Source organism: Tyto alba, unplaced genomic scaffold (assembly GCF_018691265.1).
Source record: "Tyto alba isolate M040663 unplaced genomic scaffold, T.alba_DEE_v4.0 Super-Scaffold_38, whole genome shotgun sequence".
Classification (NCBI taxonomy): Eukaryota; Metazoa; Chordata; class Aves; order Strigiformes; family Tytonidae; genus Tyto; species Tyto alba.
The window spans coordinates 16,025,330-16,046,057 of NW_024881313.1; the positions used below are offsets into that span (position 1 = coordinate 16,025,330).

At 38.6% G+C, this 20,728-nt stretch overlaps 1 protein-coding gene across 1 annotated transcript; it reads left to right on the forward strand.

The window, feature by feature from the left end:
• Positions 1 to 3,615: 3,615 nt before the first annotated feature.
• On the forward strand, positions 3,616 to 20,202 carry FAM133B (family with sequence similarity 133 member B). The gene is made up of 11 exons (XM_032991460.2): positions 3,616 to 3,759; positions 7,430 to 7,527; positions 8,223 to 8,301; positions 10,579 to 10,653; positions 10,827 to 10,859; positions 11,270 to 11,338; positions 11,943 to 12,038; positions 13,264 to 13,311; positions 15,598 to 15,693; positions 16,481 to 16,525; positions 18,107 to 20,202. Exons 1-11 carry the CDS (start codon positions 3,736 to 3,738, stop codon positions 18,191 to 18,193), a joined length of 750 nt encoding a protein of 249 aa, XP_032847351.2. The 5' UTR covers positions 3,616 to 3,735; the 3' UTR covers positions 18,194 to 20,202.
• The last annotated feature ends 526 nt before the right edge of the window (positions 20,203 to 20,728 follow it).

Genomic DNA, 20,728 nt, shown 5'->3' on the forward strand with positions numbered 1-20,728 from the left:
TGTTTTCTAGTTTTTATGTTTGCAAGTGTTTTTCTCAATACCCTGGTATTCAAGAAAATCAGCAAACGCACACAACCAGACACAGGAATGTAAGCACATGCACACCCTTTCAAGCACCTTACCATATACCTCTAACTTTATAAAAATCTAATGCCATTTGTCCTAATTTCTCATTTCTGAACTACTTTATTGCTTACCTCAGATAAATTCCATTTAAAAAAAAAAAATCACTTTTTCTTTCAAAGGCATAACATTGTTGGAATTGCTATAAAGACTATATGGTTCAGCACTAGTTTGTCTTTACTGAAATCTTCTTTGTTTTGGTTTAGGCAAATTGTGCTTTAATTCAGCTATAATGGCTCTTAGTCATTCATAAAACACAGTATTCTCCCCAAATGTTACTTGATCCAACTGTTGCACTAATGTGCTTGGTATTTTTGTATTCCTAAAGATTCTCCTGCTTTCATCTTCCATCTTTCAAGAATCTGAGCACAATTTATTGATTGCTTTTTCTTGATTGGCTATAAACATGACTAGCAACATTTCCAGTTATATAGAAATAGTAAAAGTGTGTTTTAATTCAAACATGAAATAACACTTCAAACTCTAAAACCAGATGCATATTTTCTGTCTTCACTCCTAAACAATCAAAAAAGCCTCATCAAAACAACTCAAATGAAGCTTCAGCTCATTAAGTGCTCTGTAGAGCAGGATACAAGTAGTTTCTAATAACAAGGCCTTCAATGAGCCACCAAACATAGGAGTCTAAAAACTACTAGCTCAAGCATCCAGATTTCAGCTTCTGGATGAAAGCTCTAAACAGAAATGTCTGCAAAGCTAACCAGACCCCAAAGCCACAAAGGATTTTATAACTTAGAACCAAAACTTTGTGTTGCTCTGAGAAATTATAAGGAATCATGAAAGTCCTTCACAAAACATAGTTATATACACTTCAGGTGCAACACAGCATTAAATAAAAATAGCAGCTACCTTTACATTATGTGACATTCCAAATTAGTCTTTAAGCACATTATATGATTACGAGCAGCAGTCCAGGCAGGGACAGACACAAAATCAACTGCAGTGAGGCCTGTAGCTGAGCAGAACAGACAGCATTGTAAATACCCATGTTAGCCATAGCTAATGCATCATGAAAAGGGGAAAAAAAAATGATGGAAATATTTAACAGTTTAAATAAGAGCTACCATACAGATCCAGATACTGCCCAGTGCTTTTATCTCTGATGGTGCTCTGGGCAAGATACCATAGAATAAAATTCAACAGGCTGTGGACAACTATGGAACAAATTCTTCATATGGGAATTTTCTTCCTAATCTTCAGCTGTGAGAAGGTGACTTACCCCCTGCATGAGGGTCATAAAACCCAGTTATGGAAGAGAAAATTATATTACAAAAAAAAAAAAAAAAAAGTCAATTAAGTAAAATACCTTGTAGAAGTGAGCACAACTGTTACTCTTCTCATTATTCACATAAATGTTCTCATCCTCTTCGCCTCAAAATTATCTAATGACACTAGCTGTCACATGCTTATTAGCACCATAGAAACAAATGTTCATTTTAAATTATTTAAATGTGTTGTCTTTATCTATCATTTGCCTGCCATTTACTGACACACGGAAAGCAAGATGTACAGTATCTGTACCATTCCTCATTTTACAGCCATCAGTTGTGTTGGGTTGTTTTTCCCCTCCTTCAATAAACAAGGTCATCTTTCAGTTTCCTGACACACAAAAGTCCTTTCTCTGAGTATTTCCATCCATTTTTAGAAATCTGATTTAACTGGCTGAATTGTCTGGCTGGACTCCCAAGCCTCCTTCACAGCCAGGGAAGAAAAGCTAATGGGAGTCTAATTAAAATACTCCGGAGTGTGCAGTGGAGGACTCCCTCCTCCCCACTGCCTGCACCGGGAGGGAGGGACCCCACGCCCCTGGCCTCCTGAGATGGCAAGTCTTCATATTTCCAGGCACCAGCTCAAAGCTTCACGGAGATAAAGCACAGGATGAATAAACTCTCCTGGTTCAAACTGGGTCAAAACATTTCTGACGAGTAATTCTGTTCTGGCAGACTTGACACAGCTTAGGTACCACCTACGCTGCTGCAGCTGGGCTGCAGCACATGCAGACCTGCCGTCCTACCACGGTGTCAGCCCAGGGATGGACAGACAGCCGTGCTCCCACACCGGGGGCCACCTTTGTGCCGCCAAGGGCTGAAGCAGCGCTGGGGACAGCCTGCACGGGCGCAGGGCGGTGGCATTAGTCACCTAAACCTGGATTGCGCAGGTGTGCTCCACAATGGCCCAAATCTGAGAATGTGTTCAGGGCAAGGACATCACCATGCAACACAAAAAGGGATCATAATCTATTTAGTAATACTCCTTATTTTGCATGTATATGTATTTTAATGCAGTTTGTTTCTTCTGTCTTCGATGTACCTCTCCAGCATCACAGGCAGCTCAGTCAGAACTTCTGCCTGATGTGTTTCCAAAGAAGCCATCCTTGTTTCAGAACATACCAACCATTTTCTGAGGAATTAAAGTTAGCCATTCCCTTATGCACTATCTTGCAATTTTCAACAGTAAATTTTATTTACAATTGAGCAAATTTTACTTGCAATTCTCATTTAGTGACCTTCTTAGTTTACATCTAGTTCCTCACAGCCTCCTCTTGGTTTTACTAAGTAATTTGGTATCACAAATTCCCATAGGCTCACCAATTTTTCCAACTATTCCCAAATACGATGGACACAGCAATGCTATTTCAGAAACAAAACTTATTTGTGTTTTGTATGACTCACATGTTAACATGTGATTACTTTTCTTCATTTTTACAAAGCTGTAACTAACAAGCAGTAATTATTAAAGGTAACACTTTAGGAAAAGGACATTTGGAATTCTAAATTAGTAGATCCTGGTAATGGCCAGGCTTCTCTTCGTGTTTCCATTAACCTAATGAAGTATTAACCTTGTCAGTATTACCATGTTCCTTATTTTGCAGTGCAGATAGTTAACAAGTGATGAATAAGCACTTTTTTTTTTTTTTTAAACCTCTTTCAAATAGAGCCCCATTTCACTGAGTGCCAGGACAGGCTGCTATTCCATGATACCATAGTCTATGCATCTACTGAAGGATGAGGAGGAGAAGGAACACTTGCAGTTCCACCTGTAACTGACCACTAGATAGATCAAGAGGAGGAAAACCCCTCGTAATTAAATTCTGTCCTCTCCCGGGATGTTTATTCCAGATGGGCGCCCCGGGCCCTGCACCCCAGGATACGAGTGAACCTTTACATTTCTCTCCCCTCAGCGTTGCCCTCCGCTCCCCCTCACGAAGACCGGCGCAGCGGCCCCTTCCCGCCGGCAGGCCGGGGCGCTGCCGCTGCCGGGTGCCTGCCAATGCCACCACCCGAACCGACGCCCTGCATTAGAGCTCCCCCGGCTTTCATCGCCCCTTCCCGCCTTGCGCCTCCGCCACCGGGCCGAGGGCGCGGAGCGGAGCTGAGGCGGGGCGCGGGGCTGAGGCGGGGCGCTAACGGCCGCCACCCGCCGGCCGCCAGGGGCCGCGCTGGCGCCGCGGGCCCGGCAGGCGGCGCTGCGCGGCCGCCGCCATCGCCGCTTCCGGCAGCTCGGCGGCGGCTCGGGGCCGAGGAGGGCCCAGGCGCCTGCGGCGCGGCTTCCCGCGAGCGGGGAAAGGGCCCTGCGCTGGGCCGAGGCGGCGCCATGGGGAAGCGGGACAACAGGGTGGTGAGTAATCGGGTGGAGAGCCCGGGCGGAGAAGCAACAGCGGGGCCCAGGCCGGCGCGGCGGCCGCCGCCGCTGGGATCCGCCACGGCCGCGGCGGCACCTCTGGGCGGGCCTCGGCGGGGACGCACCGCTGCGGCGGCCTAGGCGGGCCTCGGCGGCCCCCTCCGCGCTCGGGCCTCCGTGGGGCGGGGGGCCGGAGGGGTGGCCGCCCCGAAGCGGGGGGAGAAGGGCCCCGCGCCGCCGCGGGCGGGAGGCACGGCGGGCCGGCTGGTTACGCGCCGTCGGGGCTGGGCGGCCGGCCGGCTGACCTCGGGGCCCCGGGCTGCCAGGCAACAAAGGCGGGCCGTGCCCCGCGGACCCGCCCGGCCGGGGTGGGCACCTCGGGGGAACGGGGCCGTGGGCTGCCGGCGGTCCCGCGTGGGGTGTCCCTCGGCGTGGGCAGGCACGTGCCCGCGGCGCCCTGGCAGAACCCCCGGTTGCCTTGTCAAACCCGGCAGCAGTCGTGACTGATGCCTGCCTCGCGATCTGCGAAGTGAAGATGATTAACATGCTGGCCTGGTCCTTACAAAAATAAAGTGTTCCCGGTGGGAGTTGAAGCGTTCGCTGGAGTACCTCTGATTGTCACTAAGCCGTATTTCCTTAAACTTGGCGTTCAGCTGTAACTGAGCAATTTGAAATTTAGCTATATGCAGTGCTCTGCAAACCTCTGGGGACAGCGGTCAGAAGGCCAACAATGCAATTCTACACACCTGATTGCATAGCCTAATTTTATACTGCTACCATGTTTATCCCTCCTCGTATTTTTCTTTAAACTTTTTTTGTACAAGTTAGCCATTCACCTTATACTCATATTTCATTTAGGCATTATAAATTTGCAATTAATGAGTTTTATGATTAAAAAGAAGTCACAATACTTCCCCTCCCACACTTCTTTGTCTCTTTCTAATATGTGGTATGAGTTCATACTCAGATCCATTCAGGGAGATGTCTTTGCTTACCTTAGTGGAATAATATGTAACAGACGTGATGGATATATATTTTATACAAATGGATAGCAAAGTGCCTCTGATTACTTTATTGAGACATCAAAATAATGGAGTCTACTGAGAAAGAGTTGATAGTGTCAGACTGCAAGACCTAGCCTACACTTGAAATGTATTGGTTTCTTGTAATGTTTTTGGGGTTTATTTAGGTGTCTGTTTATTTATTTATTCTTAATTTTCTTTTAATAAGACTGTTGGGATGCACCTACCAATGTCAGGAAATCTTTATGTTCCTATGTAAGGTTCACTATGCCATGATGGCTGCTAGTCCAGATGAGTTATAATATAGGACCCTTTGCTTCTCTTCTGTGATCATAAAGCTTTCTACCTGTTACTTCTTTCCCACGTCCCTTCTTAAATACACCATCATTTTGACTATTTGGAGATGGAAGATAAATTTTTTTTTTTTCACATCTGCAGGATGTTTGCAAGGCAGTAACAGTTTGTATTGCTTGCCCTGAGAAACCTAGCTGACTGAAGATGCCATATGCTTTTCATGTGCATGAAAGCTATGTGACAAATGCCTTTTAATAACTGCTCGAACAAACTGCCGAAGGAAGAAAATGAATGTGCAGACAAGCACTTCCTTTTTTGAGAGTGCATTTCTGTGTTCTCTCTGGCTAGTGACATGCAGTTTGGCAAAGTAGTGTAAATACTTCTAAGAAATGTTTATTGCTGAAATAATTCTTCATAAATAAACCTGTTTGAAATTATAAGAACATGGTTTAAGATCTAAATTTCCTAATCGTGGAATATAGAGCAGTATTCAGTCATTATGTGCTTGCTGACAGAAAGTTAAAGAAAGCTACTGAAGGAGGAAGCTCCCTAGCTAGTTACTTGCGGTCAGTTTGAGGAAGGAGAACAACAACATTGAACAGTTGTAGCCTATTCTGAAGGTAGAGAGAGTTTTGTTGGGATATGATGAGGTATTTAATTCAGGTTAACTCAGGTAAGAAAGTAGCTAATTTTTATTTAAGAACAGTAAGAGACCTGGTTTTTAGGAATAATAATTAGGTAAGAGGCTAGAGCTTTCAGATATAAATTCTTGAATAGTAACCAAAATGAGTGGACTCATGTTGCTTACTGGAGTAAGTCAAGTCATGAATTAATTACATTTCTGCTGTCTTCTCTAGTGGATCTAGTATATTGAAATCACCTTTGCTTAATGAAAACAGTGTTCAAATACTGCTTTCCTGCTTTGCTAAAGGAGCTCCTTTTCCACTCAAAGCTGAATTCAAATGCAAAATTTTTATTCATGGGTAGATTTGTAATATAATAAAATGCTAGAGTTAATAATGTGAATACATATCTTTAAGTGCTATAACTACTTGAGCGCATACATCCAGCTGGCTACAAAAGAAGTGTCAAGCCGGCCTGCTGCCCCATCCCAGGCAGAGCCTGGGGTCCCTCTTCCAGGACTAAATGTAGCCCCAGGAGCTGAAGGCCACCAGCCTGCTCACAGTCCAGGCCAGAAACTCGGCGTTGCTGTGGCCACTGCTTCTGTGAAGCGGGGAAGAAGAGGGGGAGGCAGCAGCTGCTGCTTTTGACAGCTTTCACAAATGGTCACTTACTGTGCATGGTGGTTTCTGAATGCTTATTTTATGGCCTGAGAAAAAGCAATGTTAGACATGCAAGAACTACACATATGGTTGAATCTTTACTTTGAATCTACAAAATGTTGTACTCTAAAAAAAAACTATCTCAGACTAGGCAACCAAAGCTAGTCATTGTTTTGACTATTTGATTTTTTTTTTTTTTCCTCATCTCCAAACTGTGGACAGCAAGAACAGTGTGTGTTCTGTTTTGCAAAAATAAACTGTGAACTGTTGGGATGATGTAGTGGTAAAAGCCCATGACATAAGGTGGTCTATGTACCTCCCTTTTGCATGAGCACAATGTTGTTGACATAAAAAAAAAATGAAGAATTGTTTGCTAGATTAGAGTTTTTCCACTAATTAAGTTTTAAATTAATCTTTTATAACCTGCTACATTTTTAGAGTGAATATGAAGAGGATGCGTGGGTTTGAAAGATGGAATACCTCATAACATTGGGGGTTTTGTGTGGCTTTTTTTTTTTTTTAATTTTTTTTCCTCCTTAAGAGAGCCCTAAATCGCAGAATTTTCATACATGCATAATTGTAGCAGAGCGCCACCACTTGCTTTTTCTGATGTTATAGCAAGAGATTTTATGCAGAATTTGTTGAATCTACTATCATCAGTTTTGAGCAGAACTTTAAAGGCATACGATCAGTTGTCCCAGAGAGTAAGAGCTGAAATTTAATTACATTTTCCCTATCCCAAGGAAGAATATTTCAGCAATCATGATACTGTACTCTGTTTGAAAAATCATTGCTCAGGGAGGGGAATTACTGTAAAGAACACAATCTCTTTGTGAATGAGTTCTTTCTTTCTGCCACCATGTCACTCACAATTGAAAGCACTTACCTGAGTCTTTCTGCCAGACCAAATCAACTTACTTTAGTTGAATATTTTATATTTTTAGAAACAAGTCAGAATTATTTTTCAGTGAGTGAGAAAAAGTTTCTGTGAAAAACAAAAAGGACAGATTTTGGTATCACAGCACAGCTGATGAATTTTATATTTCTTTTTGCTATTTCATATTCAAGGCTTATATGAATCCCATAGCTATGGCCAGAGCACGAGGTCCTGCCCAAAATTCAGGACCAACAATACAAGACTACTTGAACAGGCCAAGACCAACATGGTAAGTAACAATACTTGTCTTCCCTTCTGACCTCTTGAGTAAAAGATCGATTCCCTCTTGCTAGGATGACACTGGTATCTACCACTTCTCCAGAATACCCAGTTATACATTTTGCAAGATTCCTTGTCTCTGGCACTGGCCGAGGTGTTCTCTTCTAAATATGTATTCCATCTCCTCTTTTAAAAACAATAGTATTTCATTTTGAAATGCATATTTCTCATTTGTCTTTAAGTGTTTTGGCAGTGGTCTCTCAGAAGAGGAAAATGTCGATCATTTTACCTCTTTCACAAATCCTAATACCTAACGACTGCAGCTATATTAAAGTTTTAAACAAAGTAATCTCTAGAAAAACATTTTGCTGGTATATTCTTAGAACACAGTTTACCCAACAAAATCATCACTTTGAGATATTATCAACTTACTTTACACTCAGTCCATTTTGTCTCCTCTCATAAGACATTAGAGAACAATTTACCTAACTGCAAAGTTACCTTTAGATCTTTCAGAGTAATTTAGCTACCATACTTAAGTTATTTGGGTTAGGCTACCATATGCATAACATCTAAGATGCTTTCATTCTTCTTCCTGTTGGAAGTTCAGCCAAAGCTAAACTTCAAAAAAACGTACAAAAAGCTAGATGCTGAATAAAGTATTTTTAATTGCGAAAATTGTGATCTATTATCCTTTTTATGTAGGGAAGAAGTAAAAGAGCAACTAGAAAAGAAAAAGAAAGGTTCCAGGGCTTTGGCTGAGTTTGAAGAAAAGATGAATGAGGTTGGTAATGTTATTAGTTTGTCAACATTTGATTGTTCTTACCTTACATGCTACTTTTCTTCCATTATCATTAACAGCACCAAGTATCCATATTATTTTACTTCACTCAAGCTTTTAATGAGTAAATATTTTGTTTCATTTGTATCAGAAGTTAAGGTTACTACCTAACCAACAAAGAGTTACTCTCAGTTCAGAGAAACACTATATATAAAGTTTTGAAAATTGCTGCTGAATAAAACTGGAACTTTTCGTAAATGTAAATATCGTTATCCAAATGCATATGTTTATGTTAATAAATGAAACTTGTGCATTTTCTGGTATGATAAACCAAAGTCCCTTCTGCTAATCTTCACTGGTTTAAGGTCACACAATCCAAATATATTGGAAAGAAGTGTATTACTGGAAACAGATGTCTTTGGCAAGGAATGTACACATAATATTAATATGGGAAAAGGCAAAAGAATGGCCTTCAGTATACAGATAGGACTATGAAGCACTTCTTTCTCTCTCATTCTAAGCTGATTACATTCCATGCTAGTTCCCTACTGAAAATACAGCTGTTCTGATGCTTGTGTTCAGTACCTACTAGAGATACTAAGAAAGTTTCACATACAACTGCTGTTGTATACATAGGAAGAAATTAGTATACAATGAATGTAACTGTTCCTGTTCCTTCTTGGGTTCTGATATCTTGAGATAAGCTTCAGTCAGGAGCCTCCATCATTGTGTGTGAGTTTCTGGTAGGTTATGTTCCTCCTCTGTTACTGGAAGGGCATAGTATCCATAGTACTCTTGCTATACCTTTTTGCCTAAGAAATCATACCAGTATTTGGAGGGTTACAGTGTGCTATTCTGAGAGGATCCGTTGTTCTGCACTCTGTGAGTTTTAGCTTGGTGAGTTTGGTTTAGTATTTTCTCATATTCCTTTCCTGCCTTTATCTTTGCTTTATTGTGAAATAACTGAAACTGGCACGGATAGAACATAATAACAGCCTTTCAGTATGGCAGAAGGGTAGGAAGGGATACAGGGAATGGTGAAATGGCTGTGAATTCTTCCTGAAGCTCCTAAGAACAAATCTCCAAATGGCTGAAAAGACTACAAGTCTCTGAGTTGGGTGCTATCTCTCTTACTTTACTGATAGATGTTGTGCTTTTCTGTTTAAAACATAAAACTAGCACAGTCTTAAAATAATTTAAAGAGAATGCCTGCCTAGTAAAGCACAGGCTGTTGTTAACCCCTCAGGTAGCTCTGGGTAGCTGGTATGTCAGAGTACATGACCTGATGCAATACTGCACAGATTGTACCTTGCCCCTTGGAAACACATTATGCACAGCACTGTATCCTGGCTAATCTGCCACGTCTCCCAGCAGCACTGTTCAGCTAATTCACAGTATGCTGACTTGGGGATCTGTGTATCATACTTTATTGCGCAGGTATAATCTTACTTCATTCCTGATATTTCTGTTCCTTCAGCACAATATGTGGATTATCGGTGCTTTGCCAATACAATGACAATACTGCTTCATTGTGAGGAAAGGGAGTATCAGAATAACACCAATAAGGAAGGAAGCATATGATGTGTCTGAGATGGGAAGCGGGAATAGTGCAGATTGAAGCTAGCAGCCTTTCAGTCTGATGGGGGCGGGTTGGATGTTTCAGAGGTCTCAAAGGGGGGTTTTTTAGGTAGACCTAGAGACCTTGTGAGGGATTGAAAAGGAGGAATGAAAGGAGACTTTTATCCATGCAGTATGCTTGCCTAACCAAAATAAGAGTGTTTATATGAAGATGTGTATAATAATTTAATCTAATCTTTGGTGATAGAGACAAGGCCCAAAACAGACACTAGAGACACCCATACATTGAAGAAGTGCCATGAGAATTGGTCTTAATTTTTTTTTCAGGTGATTTTAAAACTAAGACAAAACAGCAGTTTTTCTGGTAGGGTGACCTGGCTTTCTAAAGTGCTCTGGCAAGAACACTGTGATACAAAAGCAAAAATAGCATAATTGATGACCTTCAAGACATATGACAGTCTCTTATATCTGAATAACTTGAACATTAAGGTGTGAACTAACACGGTATTTCAATTTAATATTAATCGTGTCTAAAATCAAATGCATTATAGCCTTGGTTAACATTATATGTTGTTTATTTTCTGTGGGTTTTGTGAAAACTATAATGTCAGGTAGAGGACAGGATTTTTAAAAAGGTGTCTTAAAAAAAAGCTATTTGAAAATGATGCTCAAATCACTGTTTCTGTTTGGTTTTGTTTTCAGAATTGGAGGAAAGAACTGGAAAAACACAGGGAGAAATTACTGGGTGGAAGTGAGAGTTCTTCCAAAAAGAAAGAGGTAAATTATTTTCAATTTCTTACAGTCTGTGTTTGGAACTGGATTTATCATTGATGCTGCCAATGCAAAATGCCATAAATACAATTTAAAAGCCAGCATCAAAGTACATAAACCTAAATGCACAACAAAAGAACATAATGCCAAAGTAACATTTGTTTTATTCTATTTTTAAGAAAAAGAAAAAGGAAAAGAAGAAATCTAATAGGGTGAGCAAAATTTTCAGTTTTCTGATCTTTTTTGCTTTGGGGTTGTTCCTATTTGTCATTTAAATTCTCTTGGAAAGAGATTATAGCTGTAATTTTGAATTTAGCTGTTAAATTAACTGATTTTTATTTGAGAGCGGTGGCATATATTCTGTACAAGGAGAATTTTACTTCTGCTTAAAGGAAGGAAAAGAGCATTAAATAGATATTGTAAAATGAAAAAAGTTAGAAATTACTTCTTACAGTTTTATTTAAGAAAATCTATGTAGACCAGCTTCTTGGAAGTAAAATTTCATTGATAATACTTTGCAAATGAAGAAATTTGAAAGGGAGTGTTTGGAAGGTCTTTTGACTATTTGTCAGACAAAAATGCTGCATCTCACAAGCTTCACTTTTTGTTGTGTTTGGTCAAGTTGTCTTCATCTTCCTCTTCTTCATCAAGCTCTGATTCTTCCAGCAGTTCATCTGATTCGGAAGATGAGGTAAGAACTAACTTACTAGAATCTGACATGTTTTGTTCATGAGACTTAATTATCACAGATTTTGGTAATATATTTTAGAATATTGTTTGAAGGCTTGATTTGCATAAAGCTATTCAATTTTTATGCACTTGGTACACTTAATAAAGTTGTGAATTTTAGGTATGTATCTGTTCAAGAATTTCTTTATGAAGACCATAAATTTTGGGTGGCTGGCCTGTATACTGGATCCCTTTCTGGTTTAACATTGTATTGTATGCTTTTTCAACGGAATCCCCCATCTAATCATAAAAATGCAAACATACCCTTTTTACTTTTTAGCAAAAATCTTTGTTACAGATAATCAGATTCTACAGCACACATCTAAATAATAAATAAAATCTAGAGAACCTGGATTTTCCACCAGTTTACATTTTTTCAATGCAGAAGAGTTATGAAGGTCCTCTGCTAAAAGAATCAATTGTAGTGTACTTTATTCCTCAAGAGAACACGATAACATGTAGGAATTTGGTGTTCCCTATTCTTTATATTTAATGTAAGTCTTTAATTCTAGTGAGAATAAATTCAGGGTTGTGTTTTTCTTTTTTCCTACAATATTTATGGATAGGATAAAAAGCAAGGGAAGAAAAGAAGGAAAAAGAAGTATCGCTCCTCACGGAAATCTTCAGCAAGCTCAACTTCTGAATCTGAGTCAGACAGCAAGGTAAATATGTAGATGTATTACCCTTGGCAAGTTTTCTTGGTCTGTTATAAAGACATAATAATTTCCAACTTTCACATATCAATCTATGTTTATCTTCCAAATTTAAAGCCATGCATTCTTATCATAGCTGAGCTGCACTTGTATCTTCCGGCTGCAATCATGAATCTACCTCCACTGGCCACAATGCCTGGCAGAAATAATTTGATCTTTAGAAAATCAACATGCTTTACTTCAGTAATTTTTAACTATTTTTTCTGAATTCAAACATATGCAGCTTTTGTGCTACTCAAACATTTAGTTTTAATACTATGTTAGCAGTTAAAAACAATAAAATGGTCTGTGAAATTCTTGTGAATATGCCATTTAACTGAACACCATCTGTGAAAATGCAGGTATTGCAGGATATCAGTAGCCAGAATACCGCCTTTCTAAATATCTGTGAACTGAGTAGTTTCCTGTTGGAGAACTGAGCCTTTCCCAAATGCGTATTAAACTGAGGGTGTCTTTTTCCTTTTCTGAAAGTAGAGCAGTATAAATACACAGGCTTACTGAATGAACGAAAAAGTAGAAAAGATATATGAGGCAATTTGTTCTGTTATCTTAGCATTTTTCTGTGTTACAGTGGATAGTAACTGTACTTCTTGCCTAAATATTAATAATACAGTGAGTTGTTAAGATTCTGTGTGTAGACTTTATCACAGGATTTCACTGGACCACCTCGTTCAGTATGGTATAAATTGTGATGAATCGCTGTTCGCATACCCATACAAATTTGTGCTAATGGGAGTTTGAAAACTTTTGCTACATAAAGAGACACAGAGATACCTTACTGCTGAAATTGGGGGGCAGAGAACTCCATGGAAATTCCAGCTTAACCCCTGCCTGATCAGCAGAGATGGGCATGAATGGAGAAGAAAGACTTCAGACTCTCACATATGGTCACAGTAGCCATAGCTGGTATCCTTTCTAGAGGTTTGCTACGTGTACTGCAAGTACTCTGTTCCATACAGACCTTTTCACAATGCTAGTTCAGGAAGTTAGCAGTTGCATCAAAACTATGGCTTTTTCATATTTTTCCTGTTAACTGCAAGGTGCAGCTTCAAAGAACAACTTTGAAGAACGTCCTTCAGTAGATAGACAAAGACAATGGGTCAGACTGCTTTTGGGATTTCTACCTTTTTCCTGAAATAATTTTGTCATGGTTTATGCTTTTTTATCTATTTAGGACAGCACAAAAAAGAAAAGGTCAAAGGAAGATCATGAAAAAGATAAGGTATTTTTACTCTTGAAATACTTACATCAGAACTGCATTCTACATACATAATGGAACGTTCTCTCTCTCTGGTTTGTTGCTTTTGGGTTTGTTTAGTTGTTTGGTTTTTTTTTTTTTCTTTAATATTGAAGCCCTCCATTTATACCTATGGAAATTTTCTGTCCAGAACTACACAGTCAGAAGGTATTCAGTGCCTCCAATTTGAGGTAAACTTTTAGTTGGGTTTAGCTCCTTGTTTAGTAATTGCTGTTACTGGAAACTGCTGGATCTGTTCTTGTTATGAAAGTAAAGTAAAAAACTATCTAATCTGCTGTAGTAGATCAGCTGTGTTTATAGTATTTTGGGTTTTATCTTGAGCAGTCACATTGAACTAAAAATGTGTGATGATATTTCAATGGCATGCCTGGTAGGATACTGGCTTGTTGCTGTAAATTACGGAACATCAAGAAGAGGATATATGTATCTAAATGTAGTCATAATTATAGGTAATGTATTTATGATGGCTTTGAAAAATTGCAAAGAAAAATGTATTAGCTTAAGAAAAAATACTTTATTCTGTCTTTTCTCTGAGCACGAAAACCTCCTGTCCTTCCTACCACCTCACCTGTTTATACACACAGCTGCAGACTTCCTTCCATTATGTTTAAGGCAAATAATCATGCTGGCTTAAATTTTAGTTATTTCTACCCTCTGTGTAAACTAACGGTGCTTTCAGAGTCCGCCCTGGTCTTTCTCTCCAGTTACCTTTCTTATCACATCAGCCTCTACTATTCCAATCAGCCGTGTTGCCTTTGATGTACAAATACTCCACTGCATAAGGCAAATGTGTTGATTTTTTTTTTTTACCTTGCTCTTGCTTCCATTTCACAGTTTCCATTTCCAACCAACTCCCTTTCAAGTAGCTTCTCTTTGAAGACCAAGTGTCTACCACAGCCCCTTATTGTAATGCTACTTTCACACATCTGAAAGCAAAGGGCATTTGGGGACTAGAGATCTTCCCCTACCTGAAGGTCCCCTGTCTCTCAAATGGGCTGCATCATGTGTACTTTTCATGAGTACTTTTGGGAAAGGATTGAGGTACCTATAGTAGAATAAATAGTACAGCTGAGATGTGAAAAATCATCTTGCAAAAAGATGATTAGCAAGAATTTTTTCAGTTTCTGGTCTTAGAAATTGAATGGAAGAAAATAGCTTCAGTCTTAGGAACACCTTGCCTGGTCCAGAGTAAGAGGCAGGGAAGTACCTCATCAGAGCAATCTCATGCAGCATCACAATTTTAAAAATAATAAAGACTTTAAATATACTGAGATTATATATTAAGTATTGGAGTGCAGCTGGCAGGGAGATCTTGCCCTGATTGGATACAAATACAGAAGGAGATTTTTCGTTTCATTTTATTGACAGAGCAAGAGTCTGAAGCTGCAGTGTTTGTATGTGCATATTGAGACGTAATAAGGACATGGACCTGTTGGAGCGGGTCCAGAGGAGGCCATGAAGATAATCAGGGGGCTGGAGCACCTCTCAGTTATGAGGCCAGGCTGAGAGAGTTGGGGTTGTTCAGCCTAGAGAAGAGAAGGCTCTGGGGAGACCTTCTAGCAGCCTTCCAGTACTTAAAGGGGGCTACAGGAAAAATGGGGAAGGACTCTTTTATCAGGGAGTGTAGTGATAGGATGAGGAGTAATGGTTTTAAACTGAAAGAGGGTAGATTCAGATTAGGTATTAGGAAGGAGCTCTTTCCTGTGAGGGTGGTGAGACACTGGAACAAGTTGCCCAGAGAAGCTGTGGCTGCCCCCCTCCTTGAAAACGTTCAAGGCCAGGTTGGACGGGGCTTTGAGCAACCTGGTCTAATGGAAAGTGTCCCTGCCCATGGCAGGGGGGTTGGAACTAAATGATCTTTAAGGTCCCTTCCAACCCAAACCGTTCTATGATTCTATGATCTTCATTTACTCAGTAGTATTTAGAAGTGATGAAACATTTTATCTTCAAATGTGTACGCTTTCATGTGTTGTTATTTAAAATAAGAGACTATACTGCAGTATTATCCCTCTCACTTTTAGAAGGCTGCTGTATCTTGGTAACAAGAAAGGAATATACAGAAGAAAATTGTTTTTCCTGAAAGCATTTTAACAGTTGGTAGGGTAATTTGTTGATGATGAGTAATTAATTTAATGTCAACAATATTTAAAAATATTTCACAACTTAGAATATTTCAATCTAAGCTTTAAGCAGAAGTTTTCTAAAATCTGAAAGGCCAGACTTTACTCACAAATATATCACTTTGTGTAGGAAGGCAAAAATCACCCCAGGAAAAGGAAGAAAGCCGATCGTGGTGATGGACCTTTATCATCAGAATCCTTATCAGAATCAGATCAGACAGAGGAGGTCAGTGTGAAACCTCAGTTTCAAATGTTAGAATGCTTTTACCTTAATGATTTGCATGAGTAAATGAACGAACTAGCTTAGATTTAATATATCATTAAAATTGTTCTGCTCTGTACAGTTGGAGTGCAGCACAAAGTTGTTTCTATTTTTCTCTTTAATAAAAACTTTTTCTAAGAATTGTTTAGTACAGCCCCTATCACCTACACATCATTTTGAATTAATTTCCTTGAACATTTTTATTTTTTTGTGGATATTTTAGAGCTCAGTGAAATGAGGCTAAGGGATTCGTGTGGTGTCCTTGACAAGATTTCCTGATGTTTGTGAACAGATTGGCAGGTTTCAGGATGGCTAAAATTTTTTGTCTCCCTTTTCCAGTGAATTAAAAAATTTTGGGCATAATAATCTTACTCTCCACCTTGTGTATATCTGCTTTGAGGATTTGTATTCTTGTAGGATTACATTTGGGAAGGTACCAATGTGTTGAGTTTTTTCACTAAGAATTTTTGCTACATTATTAGCTTATTAATTTTACCTTTAAAACTCTGCTGTTTCTTGTTCCACTGTGTGTTAAAAGCAGAGAGTGTTCACAAATCCTGTGTTTATAGGGTAATGCATATTCTAAAATATAACACAGATAATCAGTGTTTCTTCATGGGTTATTGTTCAGTATGTTCTACCACTGTTGTGCAATCATTCATTTATATGCAACAAAAGTTCAAAATTTTATTTAAAACAGCATTTTCACAGCTGCTCTCCCACCCATTACATTTTATTTGATTTTGTCTAGGTGCAAGCAAAAAAGAAGAAAAACAGTGAGGAAAAAGAGAAACCAGCAAGTATCCTTTTTATTCATACCGTAGCTTTAGGACATAAATACTTTGTACTTGGTTAATTTCCAATTTCACATTTTCCAGTATTACAGATGCTTTATAGAAAAAGTCTACTGTCACATGAATCTAAATTAATTCACCTGCAGCAGTCACTTTTTCAATTGTTGAATTAAAGGAAGAATTAGTCACTACTTTACCTATATAGATAGATACGTATCTATCTATATATACTATCTATCTATAGATATATATATGACCTGAGATTTATGTAAGTTTAACACTTACTGTAGCTTACCTTTTACTCTGTATCAAGCTACTAGAACTACTAATCTTTGTATAGTATCGGGTAGGGTAGCAGTTTGCCACACAGACGTTAGTGTTGTTCCTTTGTTAGTGTTTTGTGTAATTCTTCCTTGGTAAGCCCCCTCTAGCAGACCGTGGAAAGGGCCGTAAGACATAATCTACTGCAACACCTACACTAATATAAACACTTCCCCAAATAAAAAGCTGTCAACAAGCTGTTATTTTTCTCAATTTTCTGGATTCGTTTCTGTTGGTAAAAGTCAGAAGAAGGTTCAGCAGGGATTTATATAGAACCCAGATTCATCATGTGTACCCCAGTTAGAAGTGCAGTGATTTTGAGATCCTAAATGCCCACTCAAGATGTCTGTGTATCTTTCTGTCTGCCCTGCCAGCAGCAGTGTTCCTAATTAGACATCTCAGTTGTCTAGGCGAGTTAGGGTGAAGGGAAGGTTTACATAGTCACCTAAAAATTACAAGCATAGGGGTATCGGTCATACTCAATACACATTTTCCATGGAATTTGCTTGGGTTTACATAATTATATAAGCTGTTTGCCATAAAATTTCTAGTGACTGATTGTTGGCTTTTTCTTAGGAGACTTGTGTGTGTAAGTAAAACAAAGCTTTTATACCAAGATTGTTTTGTTTACATAATGTCACACCTATTCAAGAATTCCAGTTGAAATTCTGATTGAAAAAAGACAAGATTGTATCTCTTAGCCTCTCTACTATAGTGATCAAGATAATAACTTCAGGACTGACTACAGTAGGGTTAATTGAGTGAACTCATATTTACAGTTGAGATCAGAACTGTTTTATTTTAAATGAGGTGCAAGTGCTGGAGATTCTAGCCAAGTTTAGTTGAACTATTTAATTCTGCACAGTAAATAGAAGCACTTACTTTAAAATATGTAAACATCCTGATTATTTCCACATATATAAATGTCACTGCTTGTCAAAGCACTTCCTTACTACTTTCTGAGAAACCTATAAAGCACTGATAATCATTTAAAAGTTTAGGAAATATAATAGTGACAGTGATGGGAGGTGTGAAGTAGCCAGACCATGATGAAGGTAAATTGAAGACTGCTTATAATAGTGCAAATTACTGGGTAAAATAGGAATTTTCTTTTTGTGATTTCTCAGTAGGCTCTTATAGAAAACCCTTTTGAAATGTCTTTGTAAAGATGTCCTTTCTGTGCTCTTATTTTTCATTAATGGAATTTAATAGATGGCAATTTTACTCTACAGTAACTTCCATTTAATTTTGTTATTTTTTAGGATAAAACAAAAAAGAGAAAGAAGCACAAGAAACACGGTAAAAAGAAGAAAAAGAAGATTGCTGGGTCAAATTCAGATTCGGAATAATATTTAAAAAAACCCAAGACTATCAACAGAAGTGCAATGACTAAAGGAAACTTAAACTGTGAAATGACAGCAAACTTTACCAAACTGCATGAGTTTTCCTGTGTTTTAGAAATACTCCTAATCTTTCAGTAGCCAGCCTGATACAGCTGTGCTGGGAAAGACCATTGTTATTGCCTGCTGCTTAATACATGGGGTACAACTTTTAGGAAATTCCAGTAAGCAGTGTTAAATGTTTGAAACAATACGAGATGGTAGTCCAGCTGAGGTGTAAAATATTGGAAAGTAAGAGTTAAACTTTTTAGCTATTAAAAGTAGTCTTTTAAAGCATTAGTAAGTCTTTATTTGTAAATCAGGACAAATAAAATCCCAAGTTCATCCTGCAGGTTAATACTATACATAAACTATTACAAGCTGGTGTCTGCTAATGGCATTTACGAAATGGGAGATTAATGATAACATTTTCAATGCTGCCTTTGTAGAAATGTTTATCATCAGCCCCATTACCGTCTTCATGCTTATGAGAAAGGGAATGCTACCATTTTGGCTAACTGAATAGGGTGCCTTTGCCTTTGGTTCTTGCAAGTCTCTGCTATTTTTAATCCATGCAGCATCTCTGATTCTAGGGAAGCCAGAACTATTGTCAGCAGACTTTTTCTGAATAAGCAGTTCTGGGCTTCTAAGCATGTGCTTCTGCATTAAGCAAGAGCAATGACATGTTGCTGTATAACTGACATTCAAAACCTGACGATTTTACCTCTGCTTCTTTGAAATAGCGATAGATCTTTGCTAGTAAATATGTATATTTCATTTAATGTAATTTTGGTTTAGTTCAGCATTTCTTGCAAACACTGGTAGCTTTCTTTGCATTATCTTTAGAATTGTTTTGCATGATTTGTACCATTTTTAAATTAACAAAATGCAAGTAATCGTTTGTTGTAACCAGTTCTATGAATTACGTTCCACATGCAGAGTTTCATGTATGTATTTAGTTACTCTTATAGTTAAGTTCATTGCTGTGTTTAAGTGCACATTTGCTGAAGATATTTAGCATGTAAAAAGCAGGGTTTTGATACCTTAACAGCTTCATATTGAAGCTGATTTTACTCTAAGCAAGTTCAGTGGCAGACCTGTTACGTGATGTGTCTTGTTAGATAAAAAAACTACTGCCAGAATCTCATTAAAGATACTGTTTAAACAGTTTGTATTTATATTTTTGTACTTGAAGGCTACAGAATGTTGACCTAAACCATAAAGCTGTTTTACTTTAAACTAGTTGCTTTAGAAATTGAAAATAGTTTTTATAAATTAAATGTGCACACAAGAAGACACAAGCAACCATTCAATTTTAGTTTTTACATGAAATTCTCATTATATCTTCTACCCATTGCTGAGCCTCCTATTAGCCTTTAACAACTGCCCATCCATCCCAAGTGGTCAACTATAGATTGTACTCTTGATCCACCCCTTTTTTCATTGCACGGGTGCTAACTTAGAACTTACCTCTATTGCAGACAGATGTTTCGAATATTGTATTGCCAAGAATTTTGAGAACTTTAAGACATTGATTATTAGTCTGCAAACCATAACTAAAAACGGGGGGAGAAATACGATTTTTGTATTGCCATTCTACAGAGAAACTGACTTTTCAAGTTAAGTTCTTGGGAAAATACAATCATTGAGTTGGAGCAATGTCCCTCTAAACCGTAGTAAGAATATATTGATGAAATATTTTATATTGTTGGGCTTAATGTTACCTATTCTAGACACTGTTTTGTTTTGTTAAAATAAAGGCAAGATGCAGTGAACAGTAGGGGATTGGTTGGGGTTTGTGTTTGGTTTTGTTGGGGTTGTTACAAAGTTGTGGTGTTGCAGTTTTGGTAAAAGAACTTGTAATGAACTAAAGCATAAATGCTCTGTCTGTGTGGTACCTTATTTGACTTTTACACAACTTAACTGCACCAGAAGGAAATAAAAATGGAAATGAGAGCCCAAATAGTCCAAATCTATAACCCAGTATGTCATTTTAATTGTCTGAATGTAACTGTTCTTATCAGCAGTGTGTGCTTCAGATACTGCACTCACGCTTTGGAAGGGGTGTAGCTGCATAAGGGGCTCATGGGGTTTGTCAGCTCACAGCAAAGCCGCTTCCATACTGACAGTGAAATGTTTCTGTTTCCAATACATTAACAAATCCATTGCAACTCCTCTTGCAGCCTTTGTTTTTTTCCCGAAGGAAGAGTAATGCCTGGTCACAGCCCTTCTGCTTTCCCCATTTTGTACATGCTGAGTACATGAGCAGATGATGTGGGTTTCGGGTGGCACCAGGCAACCTACAAGCACGGTCCACATTTGAGCAGTGTGACGAAATAGAAAATAATAAAAGTGCTTTAATGGATTTCTGTCTTCTGACAGCAGATGAACAAATAGTGTTGTATGTGGTAGTTAATTTTCAGCTCTTCTTTCCAGAAACAAATTTAGAAGTTTGACACCCAGCAACTGCTATTTTTTTTAATGTATGTTAAAGTTTCTCTTTGT

Excerpts from the sequence above, each read along its gene's own strand:
- FAM133B (XM_032991460.2), top strand. The coding sequence starts at position 3,736 with ATGGGGAAGCGGGACAACAGGGTG. Across the intron at positions 7,528-8,222 it reads AACAGGCCAAGACCAACATG|GGAAGAAGTAAAAGAGCAAC; the intron begins GTAAGTAACAAT and ends CTTTTTATGTAG. Across the intron at positions 11,339-11,942 it reads CATCTGATTCGGAAGATGAG|GATAAAAAGCAAGGGAAGAA; the intron begins GTAAGAACTAAC and ends ATTTATGGATAG.